Source organism: Amblyomma mixtum, chromosome 6, assembly GCF_055824585.1.
Source record: "Amblyomma mixtum isolate Tamu chromosome 6, ASM5582458v1, whole genome shotgun sequence".
NCBI classification, from domain to species: Eukaryota; Metazoa; Arthropoda; class Arachnida; order Ixodida; family Ixodidae; genus Amblyomma; species Amblyomma mixtum.
The window spans coordinates 80,120,250-80,135,431 of NC_143017.1; the positions used below are offsets into that span (position 1 = coordinate 80,120,250).

The following is a 15,182-nucleotide window of genomic DNA, read 5'->3' on the forward strand; positions in this document are numbered from 1 at the left end:
GAACAGGCCGATCAAGCCGCCCGCGCACTCTCTCCCCGGGCTATCTCCCTGTCCTTGGAAGGGTACTCCCAATCAGACAATCTGGCCATTACATTCAAACAAATCACCGATTACTACAAGGAGGAGCACCGGCGCTACCCGGCCCCTTGTAAGAGTCTGGATCGCGCTGACGAGCGCCTCCTCATCAAAATTCTTACTAACACTGTACTGTGCCCGGCGGTGCTTAAACATTTCAATACATCTTTTGATGGCGCGTGCCAGTTCTGTGGGGAGGTGGCTGACACCTTCCACATGGTTTGGGCGTGTCAGTCAAACCCATCTATCCCCTCCAACCCCAACCCCACCAGAGAGGACTGGGAGGCGGCCCTGCTCGGCTGTCAGGACCTAAAGACCCAAAAGGCCTTGGTTCACCGGACGCGGGCGGCGTTGCTTGCCAATGGGGCCCCGGAATAGGGGCTCCACCTAGTATTGTTAGGGGAAAGGGCCAATAGGGGCTACCCCCATCACCTCTCTGTAAATATTTATTGCATTATAAATGTTTTTCACCACCACCACCGCCGAAAGGGTGGTGGCGTTCCTCCCTTGCTGTACGGTGCGGTTCGGGTGTCCACCGAGATGACAGAGAATTACTGCGCCATTCCCTTTCCTCAAAAAGCGTTGCGTTCAAAGGACAAGGCATCGCGCACCGAACGGGTGGTGGTGTTCAGTGGACTGCCTGGCAGCGCTACAACACGCGGTCACGTTACACTCCTAAAGGCGAAGCTTAAGCGTCGTTAATCAGCTGTTAACTAGTACTTAGTCATTAATCAGGAATTAGCCACTAATTAGTAATTTGTCATTACTTCGTCATCAATTATGTGTGTCGTCATTCAGTGGTGACGTCACCAGTGTCACATAAGCAAAGTGGTGCGGAAAACGCTTTCGCCTCTACGCACTTTAGACACTTTTGAACGCGCTGCATATATATTCTTGTCAAACCCACGTCTCGTCGTGTCCGCGTCCGCTTCTGCATGGTCCTGCATTTCAATGCCGCCACCGTCACAGCTGCTTAAGACGAGCAATGGAGCCTGATGAAAGGAGAGGTAGGAAGCGTCCTGCGGAAAGCGATCGCTTTGCGAGTGATACGCCACAGCAGAAGACTGCTCACCCCTGCCGACAACCCCATGATTATCAATGTGTTATGCCCGTAAACATTTCATGCTTACTCTACTCTCGGTTACGGGAGAGGCAGAGATTTTTTAGAGTGGTGATGGTGGTGTAAAACATTTATTTATACTATGTACAACAGAGGTGTTGCTTGGACTGTGACTGAAGGGCCCGGCCCCCACAATCACTAGGAGGGATCCCTAGTCCGGGACCCCGGTGGCCTCCGCCGCGGCCCGGGCTCTTGTCACCAAGGCTCGTTGGTCCTGGAGAGTTGAGCAGCCGAGCAGGGCAGCCTCCCAGTCCTCTCGGGTGGGGTGGGAAAGCAGGACTGGCAGGGCATGCCCACACCATTTGATACGTGTCCGCATACACTTCCCCACAGTGTGGACGCTCGTCCTAAAAGGCCGAATTTAAATGGTTAAGCACTGCCGGGCACAGTACCGTATTGGTGTAGAGGCGAAGAAGACAACGCTCCTCTGCCTCCTTGAGGCATTTACAGGGGGGTGGGTATCGGCCGTGAGCGGTTTGATACGAGAGAGATCTCCCGAAAAGTAATAGCCGGGTTAAAGTCAGTAGCCGGATCAGGCGGTGAGAGAGGCGATGCCCGGTGGTTAAGCGCACGGGTCGTAGCGACCGCTATTTTATTTTCCTCTATCCCCGCATGTGCTGGGGCCCAGATGACGGTGCGCCGGGTTGGGATACCCCGGTACTCACATCGGTGTAAAATTTGCAAAGGTATGGTCTGGAATTTGGCCCTGTTCAGAATTGCGGCAAGCTCCCCTTGAGTCAGTGATGACTCGGGACGCTGGATCCGCGGCTGCAAGTGCGATAGCAACTTCGTCTGCGAACCCCTATCCCCAACCCAACCCGGGAGGACTGGGAGGCGACCCTGCTCGGCTGCCACGACTTACAGGCCCAACAAGCCTTAGTCGGGCGCGCCCGGGCGGCGGCTACCGCCACTGGGGTCCCAAACTAGGGACCTCCACCTAGTGTTTGTAAGGATCGGTCCCTTACGGGCCGATCCAAACACCTCCTGTTCTGAATAAATGTTTTCACCACCAATACCTGCGAATGTAATGTTTTTGGGGCACGGAAGGTGAGGCCCTGAACTGGGTTGTTTTGGTGGACCACCGTCGAGCACCATAATGCTCGGAAATGGCTTCCGCTCGCGCGAGGTGGCGGCCATCACGGGCATCCTTTGTCATGTTATTGGGGAGGGGGCGGACCTGTAGGGCGAAGCGCCAATCCACGGGCATGGATACCCGCTTCTCCTCTTGGGTTGTGTAACTGATGTGGAGGCGGGTCAGAAGGCGGCTACCCGCACGTTTTTTGCTTAACCGCAAGTATTGATTGTTGAGATGAGCCTCGCGCAGCTCCCCAAAGGTGTTGGTCATCCCCAGGCCGAGGAGACGTTGGTTGGATGTCGCAATTGGAAGGTCGAGAGCTCTGTTATAGATTTTGCGGAGAATCACTTCCAGAGCGTTCTCATCGCATTTGCGCAGGTGGAGGAGGTATAGCGCCCAATACAGGATTCGGCTGGTTGCGAATGCATTGGCTAGCCGCAGGGCGTCTTTGCATCGCAAGCCCCCTCGTTTGTTTGATACCCGGCGGACCATACGGCCCACCTGATCACCCACCTTGCGGAGCTTCTTCAGAGTGGTGTCAATCTTGCGGTTCCTTTGTCTGTAGAGTCCCAATACTCTGATTTCATCGTGTTCAGGTATCGGGCCACTAAGCAGGGAGACGGCAATTCTGGTTGTGCACCTTAGATTGGGACGCATGTGCACGAATTCCGATTTGCTCGGGGAGCACTCAAGGCCGCAGCAGTGTGCATAATCGTCCACAATAGCCGCCGCTTGCCGCAGGTTGGCTTCGATTTCGCCAACCGAACCGTGTCTTGCCCAGAGGGTGATGTCGTCCGCGTACAGGGCATGCTGCACAGCCGGGACCTCACCCAGCAGAGTAGGGAGCTTCATCACGGCCAATTGAAGAGAAGAGGCGTGAGGACTGCTCCCTGTGGAGTCCCTCGCGTACCAAGTTTGTACGGGCCATGTTCACGGTCTTGGAGTCTGATATATGATTGCCGATCTGTGAGGAATTGATTAATGTGCTGGAATATGTTGTACCCAGAGCTCACTTGGGACAGGTGGGAGAGGATGATATCATGCTTCACATTGTCGAAAGCACCCCAAGTCCAATGCGAGGACCAACCTGTCGTCGATAGGGTGCTCGACGGGATCAAGAATCTCTCAATCAAGTTGCAGCAACACATCTTGGGGGGACCGATGTAGGCGGAACCCGTACATGGTATATGCAAGGGCGTTGTGCGTTTCGAGGCAGGTGGACAATCTGCCACGGACCATGGTCTCCATCAACTTCCCCACACAAGAAGTGAGAGATATGGGCCGAAGGTTGTCGGTGTTGAGAGGTTTGCCTGGTGTGGGTACGAATGTGACGAGGGCCATCTTCCAATCCACTGGGATAGGCGTACCTCCCGTCCAGATGGCACCGAAGTATTCGAGCAGCCGCTCGTAGGCCGTTTTGGGTAGGTTAGCGAGAAGTTTCATCGTTACCTTGTCCCTGGCCGGGGCTAACCCTCGTTTCAGTTCGGCCAGGGCCGCTTTAAGGTCGTAAAGCTGGAACGTGAGATTCGGCTATGCGTTCTCAGAACCTGCATACAAGTACGCCGGACCACGCGAATCCTGGTCGGTGTACAGATATTTTTCTTGGAGCGCGTCAGCCAGTTTGGCTGTGTCTCTGTTGAAGGTGTGAATTACTCGTTTACGATGTTTTTGTGTTTCGGTGCGGGTTTGGGTCGGATCAATGAGGGCGCGGAAAAGGCGCCACGTGCTCCGTTTCGACATTTGTCGAGCAGCGGTGTTGCATCGGTCTAACCAGTTCGAGTCGGCGAGTTGGGCCGCATACTCTGCCGCTTGTTGGGTGAGTTCCGTGGTGCGGATTTTGAGTTGCCGATTATGCTTCTGCCGGTGCCATCGGCGGACGAGGCTGTGCCGGGCCTCCCAGAGGTGAAGGACGTGGTTGTCCACCGCCGGGTTCACCTCTAAGAGCTGAACGTGCTGTTCGGTATCTTGGAGTTCGCATATGAGGTGTTGAGATCAGGTAGTGTAACCTTGATCCGCTATAGATGTTGGGTTAGTGTATTTGGATCTGAATTTTCTCCAGTCAGGAAGGATTGCTTTAGTGTGGGGTCTTGTAAGGGGTCTGGTGCTGATTGTGGTCGCAAGAATGTAGTAGTCGCTACCCAGGGTTTCCTCGGTGTTGTGCCATTCTGCATATCTAATATTTTTGGTAAAGTTGAGATCTGGGCACGTGTCGCGTGCCACGGAGTTCCCAATGCGAGTGGGTTGTGCAGGGTCCGTGTGAAGAGTAAGGCCCAACGTTACATGTGGGCTTTTGAGGCCTTGGAGTTCACCGGTTTATAGCAAAGAGTCGTTGCGCTCATGGTCGCTCTGCGCGACTGCTGATATAGTCGCGGGGGCTTTCGTGCTCTGGCGCAACCGCTGTGTTGCTGTTGTCTCAAGTTGCCGCCGGGGGGCGCAAATTCCGATCATGGCGCACCTTCCTGGTGCGCTCCTGAACTTCCTTACGGGAGAGGTCTTTTTCCTTTGGGAACAGGAATTTCACCGCCATTGGTAATGACATTTCGTGTCCGTATTGGGCGGACATGTCAGGGCTATTTTTCGGCCGACGTGGTTAGTTTTACGTCGTCACATGTTTAGAGCAAAATATTGTACTCCCGATCAATGTATCCCGTTCTTTTAGTTGAATCATGTGTCAACAGTGACAGTACAATGCTGCACTTTACATATTTGCATAAATTTCAAAACACCTTATGTATGCCTTCGTTGTATATATGAATGAAATTTCATTTCATTATTATTATCTCCAAGCAGAGTGTAGGTAATTTTCATGTTTATCGCATCTCTCAAGATTTTTATATAGGGATCGATTTTGTGCAGTACTAGCGTGTTTTTCTCATGGTTTCATTTGTCGTCCTCTCTGGTGTTCTGTATGTGACTCCTCGCTTTTTTTGTGAATGTCAAATAAACTTTTTCTAACCTGTCCAATAATACAGAAAACCTAGGGAGTTGATGGTACAATCTGGCGCGGCAGGGCAAAAAAGGGACCCGATGAACAAGACGCAGGACATGCGCTACAGCGCTTGTCGTGTCATCTGCTTGTTCTGTTTGTTGCTTTGTTGCTCTACGATTGACTGCAGTTATGGCACTGCCGGGCCGTTCCACCCACACTTGTTCTTTCAGGAAAGTGCTTAATCGAAACGAGTCTGCCAGAAAAGGGCTGGTCAGTGGCAAAAGGCCGTTCTCTATGCAGTCATTTGATCAGCGCATTTTTACCGGGATAGCGTTAAGGAGCTCGTGTCGTAGAAAATCTGGCTTCGTCGTCGTTGACCGCGAGCGAGAAATTTACAAAAAATCCTGAGAAAAGCAACCTAGGAGGCAGGTGGGGCACCTAGGTCACGTGACCTTGTGGCGCCATCTGAAACTGCCCATCGTATTGTTAACCAACTGCGGACCGTGGCAGGTGGCAGTTAAATGAATGTTTGGTCGCGAGAGGTTGCTCGGGAAGAGAAACATGGGTCGCACAAGCCTCACCTGTTGCAGCGCCTGCCATCGAAGGGCAGTGGCGGATTGTTTAACCGCTGCACAACTGCACCAGGAGTTGTACCAGGACTCCCAGGGATCTATGAATGTTAAAGAGGGAATGGCCATTTTTGGGTCATTATGCTATTACGGCATACCCTTAAGGCGGAGCTTAAAGGTCCCCACCATTTTTTTACAAAGCTGCATAACAAGATAAAGAACTGGAAGCATCGACTGGTTGGCAGCACACGTAATGCTGGAGATCAGCTAGAAAAAATAGGCAGGGAGTTGGGGAAGGGGGGGGGGGGGGGGGGGGCGGTGTATACAAAGAAGGCGCCTGCAACGCATCAAGGAGTGTTCAAACTTTAATAACAAGAGGAATGCAGACAGGAAGCCTTAATCCTTGGGCCAGCCATTCGGAAAGAGGACTCGTATTTGCGCTGGCAAAGTTGATCTTAGACCAAGGACTAAATTAAGCTTCCTCACTAAAGCCTCTTGTTCAAGTTTGTGTCAGTCACGAAATGGAAGCAGACACATGAGTGTCTGTTCGGATAGCACCGGGCTGGGTGCTTCACCTAAGACTTTATGCTCTTTTGAAAATAGGCTTTATAGAAAGCACTTTATTCGGCATAGCATTGCCAGTGGACTAGCACACCAGAGTACAACTCACACGTGCTAACTAGTAGGTTGGTTAACTAATAATGAATTGTAAACTTTTGAAGTATTACTGTTATTCTCCTTATGTACTTAGAGGCGTACAGCCCTTCGTAAGTAATAATTATACCAGTTTCTAGAATTTTGAAAATGCCACTACCATTGGCGAAGTCGCATAATGAATTCTGGATACGTCGCACCAAAATACATCCGCTTTCGAGAAGCTAGCTCAAATTTGTTCTTTCGTTCCTTCCTTCGTTTCTTCTTCTGCTTTCTTTCTTCGCTTAACACCAAGTCCAGTATGGTTTAGGTGCACGTAAAAGAACCCCCAGCTTTTAACCCATGACGCGGCAGACTTTGAATTTACTGAATACCAACGCAGGAAAGTACCACCCGGACCGACGCCACCTGGCGGCCGCTGACATGAACCGGAAGTTCGGCCCCATCGTGGCCGAACGCCTGCCCGGCCGCTACTCGCTGGTGCACCTGTTCAGCGCGGACGATTTCCGCACGCTGTACCAGGAGGAGGGAAAGATGCCCTTCCGCATGGGGGCCACGGCCTTCAAGAAGTACCGTGAGAGCCGGCCCCAGTACTACGCCAACATCGGCATCCTCAACCTGTGAGTTAGACTGGGGATCATTGTGCCTCCCTGCCCCTCCCTTTCCTTTGAAAATGCAGAGGAGGTGCGGTCAATCCTGCCAGGTATATGTTGCGACCATTTCCATTAAGTAACTCAAATTTCTTATAAGGATGAAATTAATGATCGCCTTCGAAGATTAACATAAAATAAGAATCACCATGAAAGAATTAGCGCGATCCTTGTGTTTTAAAGAGTAGTAGTATTAACTCCACCCATTTTCAGTCTCAGGAGGCACCCTCCGGTGGGCTCGCTTTCAGGTACTGACAAGTAAAAAGGCACCTTCCACCTACGAGCCTTAACTGCTCGTTCACCATAACCCTCCAAAACCAGCACCCACTCCCACCCTCCACAAGGCCTGCAGCCAGAATCTGCCACCCACCTACGCCCTCCCGAAGTCTCCTGCAGGGGGTGCACTTCTTGGTCACCATTGGTAAAAGTGCACCTCCCAGCTACTAGCCTACACACACGAAACTGCGCCACTCATCACCCCGGCCACTTACCTACTTACTAACCCATCTTCACCTTCCGGAAACCTCCATCTCCAGAGAAGAAACGACAAATTGTAATTCAAAGAGCCAAGGAAAGACGATAAATGTAAAAGCGAAATCTTTAACCAATACTGTTACGCAGACTTGTCGCATGACATCGTAGGATTGCTAGCGCATTTTTTGCTCCCGCATACTTGTTGTGTTTAGGTGTTCTCGTAGATCTTTGAACATCCTCGAGACAGCAAGTCTCGCATTGAGACTTGTAGCACCATCTACCATAGCTTTGTAGAAACAACCACCTGCCGCGTGCCAATGTTGCCGTCACGGTCAAATATGGTTTATAGAGGTGGAACTATGTGAGTATGACGTCAGGGGGTGAAATGGAAAAGTAGCCTAAACACGTGGCAATACATCAGATGGACGGTAGATGGCGCTACCGAACAGCTAACGCTCGTTACTTCAACGTCTTCCAGACAGTGGCGGCATTTTTATCACATTTATTCTTTCTAAAGCACAGAAGCTATCTGAAAAAGTGCGGCTTAAAGCGGACTTTTGCCCCCTTTCTTTATAATTGTGCCATACCAGCCTTCGCGATGACAACGTTTACTGTGTCGCCGAGGGGCCCTTCAGACAGGCGAAGCATACGTCCCCACTCGAGCGGCGAAGTTTGGCGAAGTTCATATCACACTACGCACACGTCTATAGTTGCCACTAGTAGACCGCCGCACCCTTTTTTCTAACCGCAGGCAAGGCCAGGAGTGGTACAAAGTGCGCTCCAAGACTCAGCCCTACACCCTGCGGCCGCGCACCATCATGTCATACGTGCCCGGCATGGACCTGATTGCGGAGGATGCTCTGCAGCTCATCGACAAGACGCGAGACGAGAAGAAAGAAGTGGAAGACTGCTACGCGATACTCTACCGCTGGGCGCTAGAGAGTGAGTAGTTCTGAATGACGTTGTTCGCGGTTGACCCTGCGAAGAAAAAGAAGATAGCTTTCATAAGTACTCATTTGGAGTGAACCTACGTCTAGGCATTGGTACCATTTTTCTTGGTTGGTTTAGTTGTAATAGTTGTTTTATGTGTAACATTAAACGTAACTGGTCTCGCATAGCCGCTGTTAACATCGATTGATAGCCACGATGTGAGACAGCGGTAACGGAAGTGCCCATGCAGAACGTTTGCAAACTCTCATTTCAGCACACGAGAGAAAGTTATAATGGACAGTTTGAGGAATTCTATAGCATCGCCATAAATTATTTCGCAGCGTCATTGGCACGAGAAATTTGTGAGTAGTCAACTCGAGTTGTTGTTTTTTTTTTATCAACTTACTGTTTCGGCCTAACACATGTAGGAGCAGCTGGCAGGAGTTATTTGTTTACTTTTCATTATCTTAACCGCTTTGTTTCGAGACATCCCGCATAACACAAAAATCTTCCTTTCTCTTCTTGTCTTTCGGTGAGTGATGTGGTGGCAGTTGGTGTGCCATGGTCTAATGATGTAATGCCAGTTAGTTATTGGCTGGTGACTTAGCTGCCATCTTGCTTGACATCGCGGTTCGCCAAACCTGCAGGAGTGCCAACACGGCCTCAAACGCAAACTCAGATGTGTTGAATGTTTGGTCAGCAGAGATTTCTAGCGACTCCTGCACGCGGGATTTCGGAAAATGTTTATTAGGCACACTTTTTACGTACCTCGAATAACAACCTAGCCTAGACTTTTTGATGTGCAGAATTGTGCCGAGCTGAAACAAAAATGTCACTCGATTTGGGTAATTAGACCAAATGCTGATATGTGCGCTAGAATGACCTCAATTGTGGGTTGGAGCTACGACCTACTAGGTTGTACCAGGCTATCAACTAATTACCACCCCAACTTCTTCCGTTTAGCTACTTTGGAAACATCATTCGAATTACGTTCTCCTCCTAACCGCTGCTGCTCATTCCGCTTAGCTCGGTGCGCTTAGGGGCGGTGCCGCCTAATTAGCGCCCCATGTTGTCTCCTGGTTAACACCGGCTACACTTTGACAATTAAGCCACCAGGTGGGCAGCTGAGCAGTGGGGCAGGTGCTATGGCAGGTGTCGCGATCGGTGGTACTTGGGTTGCTAGGGTTGCGATCCAGGTTGCTCTTCCCGAGCAGCCTCTCTTGATTAAATGGGCTGCCGCCTGACATGGTGGGCAGGTGAGCAGCCTGCCACAAAACTGGCATCATACAAACGTTCGTCTGCTGATGGTAGCAGTGGAAAAATTTATTTACCTTATTTACAGGAAATAGTGGGGACTGGCCTTAAGGGCCAGCCCCTCACAAATTATAGGAGAGGTCTCTTGTCCGGGACCCCTGTGGCTTCCGCGGCAGCTCAGGCCCTAGCGACGAGGGCTCTTTGGCTCTCTAACGTAGAGCAGCCGAGCAGGGTAGCCTCCCAGCTCTCTCGGATTGGTGAGAGGAAAGGGGGTAAGCAGGGTTAGAGGGGCATGCCCACACCATGTGGTACACGTCCCAGAACGCAAATCCACAATGCGGGCACTCCCCGTTAAAAGCCGGATTAAAATATTGCAGCACTGCCGGGCACAGTACCGTGTTGTTGGTAATAAGCGATGGAGCCAACGCTCCTCGCTTTTGGTTACCCTTATCGCAGGGGTATGGAAGCGGCTATACTGTGTTTGATAAAATTGAATAATTTGTTTGTAGGTGATAGCCGTATTACGTTCTGACACATCATGCGGCGAGTCCCGGGCCATGTCCGGTGGTTGAGCGCGCGGACTGAGGAGTATGCAGTCTCGTTTTCCTCTAGTCCCGCAAGTGCTGGCATGTGGGGTCGAGATGACAAGTGTGTTCGGGCGATCCCGGTCCTCGCATCTATGTAAAATTTTGGCGGTGCGTTCAGATATGCGTCCTTGTTGTAGATTTCGATAGGCTTCCCGGGAGTCGGTAATGATAACCCGGGAGTCTGGTTCTGCAGCGGCGAGTGCTATGGCGACCTACTCCGCGTGTGTAATGTTGGAGGCACGGAAAGTGAGTCCCTGAATGTATGTATTTTGATGGATTACTGTGGCCGTATACCATCCCCCGTGGTGTGAAGCCAGCAGCATCCGTGTAGAAGACTCCGTAGAAAGATCAATAACGGCCGTTAAGGGCCGTCACGCGAGGGGTTCGGCGGCCCTCGTGAGTCTCCTTTGTGGTGTTCTGTGCCAGAGGCCGGACCTGTAGTGCGTGGTGCCAGTCCTCTGGAACCGTCGTCCTTTTCTCTGCATGCTCTTTGTAGGCAATGTGCAGGCGGTTTCGGAGGCTTTTGCCGGCTGATGTTTTGTTCAACCGCAAGTATTTGTTTAAGTGCTCCTCGCGTAGCTCCGCAAAGGTGTTGGTCATCGCCAGTTCGATGAGCCGTTGAATGGATGTCGTTATGGGGAGGTCGAGGGCGCGCTTATAGATTTTGCGAAGGATCGCCTCTAGGGCTTTACTGAGCCGGAGTACCCGGGTTCTAGCGCGACAGTGTGGGCCGCGTTTCGATGGAGGCGAAACGCAAACGAAATCGGTAGCGGCTTAGCTCGGCTATGCCAGCATATACGTAGCGAAAGCGAGCGCAACGACGAGGCAAGCGGTGTGACGTCATACCAAACGGCGGCGGCGACTCCGCGGCGAGGCGCGCGGTGTGACGTCATGCCAGATGGGGCTGCGAGCGCGCGGCGTCCGCCAGCTGCGGCGGTTGCTAGGCGTCGGCTCAAGGTCGGTGTGTGTGCCTCTGCGTGGCACCCGCACAGCGAAATCGCAAGTAGTTGGCCAACGTAGCTTTCGCTACAAAAGGCGCCCTGTTCTGTACGATGTCAGTGCACGTTGAAGATCCCCAGGTGGTCGAAATTATTCCGGAGCGCGGCTGCGACACCTCTTTCTTCTTTTCTTCTCTCAGTACCTCCTTTATCCCTCCCCTTACGGCGCGATTCACGTGTCAACCGAGTTGTGAGACACGTACAGCGCCATTTCCTTTGCCAAAAACGAATTTTCAGTTTTCAGTTTTTGCAGTATAAGTACTTAGATGCCCCACTCCAGCTGAACTGTGCATTGTGTCGTGCGCTTGTCCTTTTATTCTACTTCAACTAAGGACATCACACGCGCCCGACCTGTATATATGTTAAAATGCAAATAGATTACTTGTACAGTGTACCTGTCTACCCTACTCTTTTCTGTCCCCTCACCTCTTTCATTTCATTTCATTTCTACAGCCAGCCTTCTCTCCCTTAACTTCCGGTGCAACAGCTCAGGTGCTTCCCGTAACGATGGTAGATGCCGGGGCTAGTAAATATATTTTATTTTATTTTATTTTATTATTATTTTAATAAAACCACCACTACTACTACTATATAAGTGCTAGCGAACTAAAACTATGGTCTCATTTTTCGACTCCTGCCCCTCTTAATAACGGGGCCTACATTCAGAAATTCCCACCCGATGTTTATAGGTGGTGGTGGTAGTGGTTTATATTTAAAAATAGAAAAAAAGAAAGAAAAGGTGAAAGAGAAGGCTATCGATATCTTAAGCACCTGAGCTGCAGCCGGCGGAAATGAAAGGGAAAGGCAGAGGATAGTGAGAAGTATAGAGGGGAGCGATAGCAAAATAGTACAGGGAAGAGCTTTGTACACTATTTACAAAATACAAGAAGTTTTGTTTATAGAGCAGCGAGTCCCATCCGATAAACTCTATTTTTTTTCTCCGCTTTTCTTCTCACGGAAAAGGCGTCATGCTGGCGTCGGCTGACACGCGAATCGGCTGCCTGGCAGATCCACTCCCGCCCGGCTCTGACGGAGCGGCTTTTCTGCAAGACATGAACGATGTGTTCGGCTGCCTGCAGATCTTCGGCTACCGCTTCCCATACTTCCGCTACTTCCGCACGCCTACCTGGCGGAAGTTCGAGAAGTCCATGGATGCCTTCACTTTGTAAGTGGCGTCCATATTGAAGAGAAAGCTTCCCTACGGTAGGTAAAGCAAGTTTCGCCCTGGAAGCAAGTTTGACCTTCAAATGACCTTCATAACCAAAGCCTATGCCACGTTGCCAACAGATAAAGCAATGTAAAGGAAAGGTACGTACAGCCTTTGTCAAAAGTTTGGAGCCCAGGGGGTTTGCTTCTGAAGCACACTGTATGGTTCGTAATGCATCATCAGGGCTCCAAATTTGCTGAAGGTAAGAAGATTTCTTGTCCTGCCTCTTCCAATGGTTAGGAATACCACGAATGTTACAAGAGTCCCACTGCGAGGCTTAGAAGCAAGTCCCCTGGGCTCTAAACTTTTGACAAAGACTGTACATAACTGGCCCCTGCGACAGGGGCACCATTGTGGCGCTTTAAGCTACGAAACCGATCAAGAGCGGCAGCTTCGGTATAACAGGTCCCTGGTAAAGTGGAAACCTTAGTCGCACTTTAAGCTACGAAATCAAAGAAGAGCGGGAGCTTCCAAAGCAACAGAAAGGTGCATAACAGGCCCCCTGAGAAAGTGGACAGCTCAGTTGTGCTTTAAGCTACGTTCCGGTAGAAATGTGCGGTGCATGCGTTGGCGTTGACAGCGTTATGGCAGAAACCCGGCACGGAAGCTATCGGCCGTAGGCGTCGTTGTGTTATTCGCTTTGACTCCGATGATTTTAAGGAAAGGAAGTGCGCATAACTGGCTCCCTGGGCCAGAGGACGCCTGAATAGCGCTTTGAGCTACGTGGGGCGGTGTTGGAGAGATGTGGGCAGAAAATTGAAGGTTGGATTTTGAGGAAGAAATGGCGCAGTATCTGTCTCACATCTCGGTGGACACCTAAACCGCGCCGTAAGTGAAGGAACGAAGGAGGGAGTGAGAGACGAACGGAAGAAAGGGGTGCCGTAGTGGAGGGCTCCGGAATAATTTCGACCACCTGGGGATCTTTAACGTGCACTAAGATCGCACAGCACACGGGCGCCTTTTTCGTTTCGCCTCCACCGAAAGGCGGCCGCCGTGGTCGGGTTCGAACCCGGGTACTCCAGCTCAGTAGCCGAGCGCTTTAATCACTGAGCCACCGCGGCGGGTGCATGCGTTAGCGCTGGCAACGTTGTGGCAGACACGCGGCAGCGCCGCAATAGGCCGTAGCATTAATTGGGTAAGCAAAATCTAGCGATCAACCCTCAACTGCCACCTACCAGGGTGGGCGCGCTCTCTATTCAGTGCCCGGAAACTCACTCATGGTTGCAGACGCCAAACTGCGTATAGTTGCTCGATACCCCATAGCTTTAGCCAGGTTCAGCAGTAGTTGAACCGGAGCAGTTTCTTTATTTAGGTGTGTGGCAGCCCTTAAAAAGACAGTTTCTACTGCGTCGCCATTTTCTACAGTCCTTGTAATAGGGTGCAATGTGCTTGTGATGCGACAGTAAACGAAGAAAAAAGGAAATTCTGGCTTCGTAGGAAGGCGACAAATCACTGAAAAATGCGTCTGACTGCGATTCAGCTGCACTGTATATCTCTGCTCGACTACGGCTGATTCAGTTTGAAGGAGCTAGAAGTAAAAAAATGGCTGAGGCTTAACTTGGTTAAGCCTGGAGCAGGAGCAGCGCCTCCTCTATTTTTTAAATAGAGGAGGCGCTGCCTGGAGAATGCGAAGCATCATCGTGTCGCGTAATTTGGATGCGCACAACCACAGCGACGGCGCGAGGTGGGCCCCCGTTTCTGCACTGTCGTGACGTCATCGTGTAACGTGGTGTGACGTCATGTATCACGTGATTTGGAGGCGCACAACCACAGCGACGGCGCGAGGTGGGCCCCCGTTTCTCCACTGTCGTGACGTCATCGTGTCACGTGGTGTGACGTCATGTATCACGTGATTTGGAGGCGCACAACCACAGCGACGGCGCCAGGTGGGCCCCCGTTTCTCTACTGTCGTGACGTCATCGTGTCACGTGGTGTGACGTCATGTATCACGTGATTTGGAGGCGCATAACCACGGTGAAGGGCTGAAGTGGTAGCTAAAGTAGTATGCTTCGCATAAAAAAATAAAGAACCAGACACTCGCAGCGGCTTCGACTGATGTTTTTGAATCGGAAGGTCAGTCAGTTGTTGAACTGCAACGAACTAAAGGATCTGAGTGGTCCAAACCATACCAGAAACCACTCCATAGATGTAAAAAAATCGCCGGTGTGAACGACCCAATTGTTTATCCAGTCGTAAGAAAAGTTTTTGCTCACACCAAAATACTATTATCTTAACACAAATTGCATTCGAAGCCTCCGTCCCTATGACCAACCGAGCAGAATGCAAAGAAGCTGCACTGACGTATCCTTTGGCGACGTATCCTGAAATAAACTGAAGAAAGAGCAGCAAATTGCGACACAAATGGCTCCATTTCAAGACGTTTTTCGAAAGATACATTGGTAAATTGGTTTTTGGAGGGTAGGAAATGGTTCAGTATCTGTATCCCATATCTCGGTGGGCACCTGTACCGTGCAGAAAGGGAAGGGAGGAAGGTGGGAGTGAAAGAAGAAAGAGCGAAATAGGTGTTTAGTGGAGGTCTCCGGAATAATTTCGACCACGGGGAGGGTAGGGTGGGCACTGGTGTATCTGTTACATCGGCGTCGTCGCTTCGGCGGACGCGGTGGTTGGGACGCGCGTCTGTTTTTGTAGCGAAAGCTACA

The 15,182-nt window shown here is 51.0% G+C and overlaps 1 protein-coding gene across 1 annotated transcript in view; it reads left to right on the forward strand.

Moving 5' to 3' along the window:
• Window positions 1-15,182, forward strand: part of LOC149339499 (putative cytochrome P450 49a1) — a 46,025-nt gene that overhangs the window by 18,323 nt on the left and 12,520 nt on the right. Inside the window, exons 2-4 of the mRNA XM_089550492.1 lie at window positions 6,805-7,042; window positions 8,298-8,488; window positions 12,279-12,480. Coding sequence (XP_089406618.1) covers window positions 6,805-7,042; window positions 8,298-8,488; window positions 12,279-12,480 — 631 coding nt within the window. The remainder of the gene's footprint in view (window positions 1-6,804; window positions 7,043-8,297; window positions 8,489-12,278; window positions 12,481-15,182) is intronic.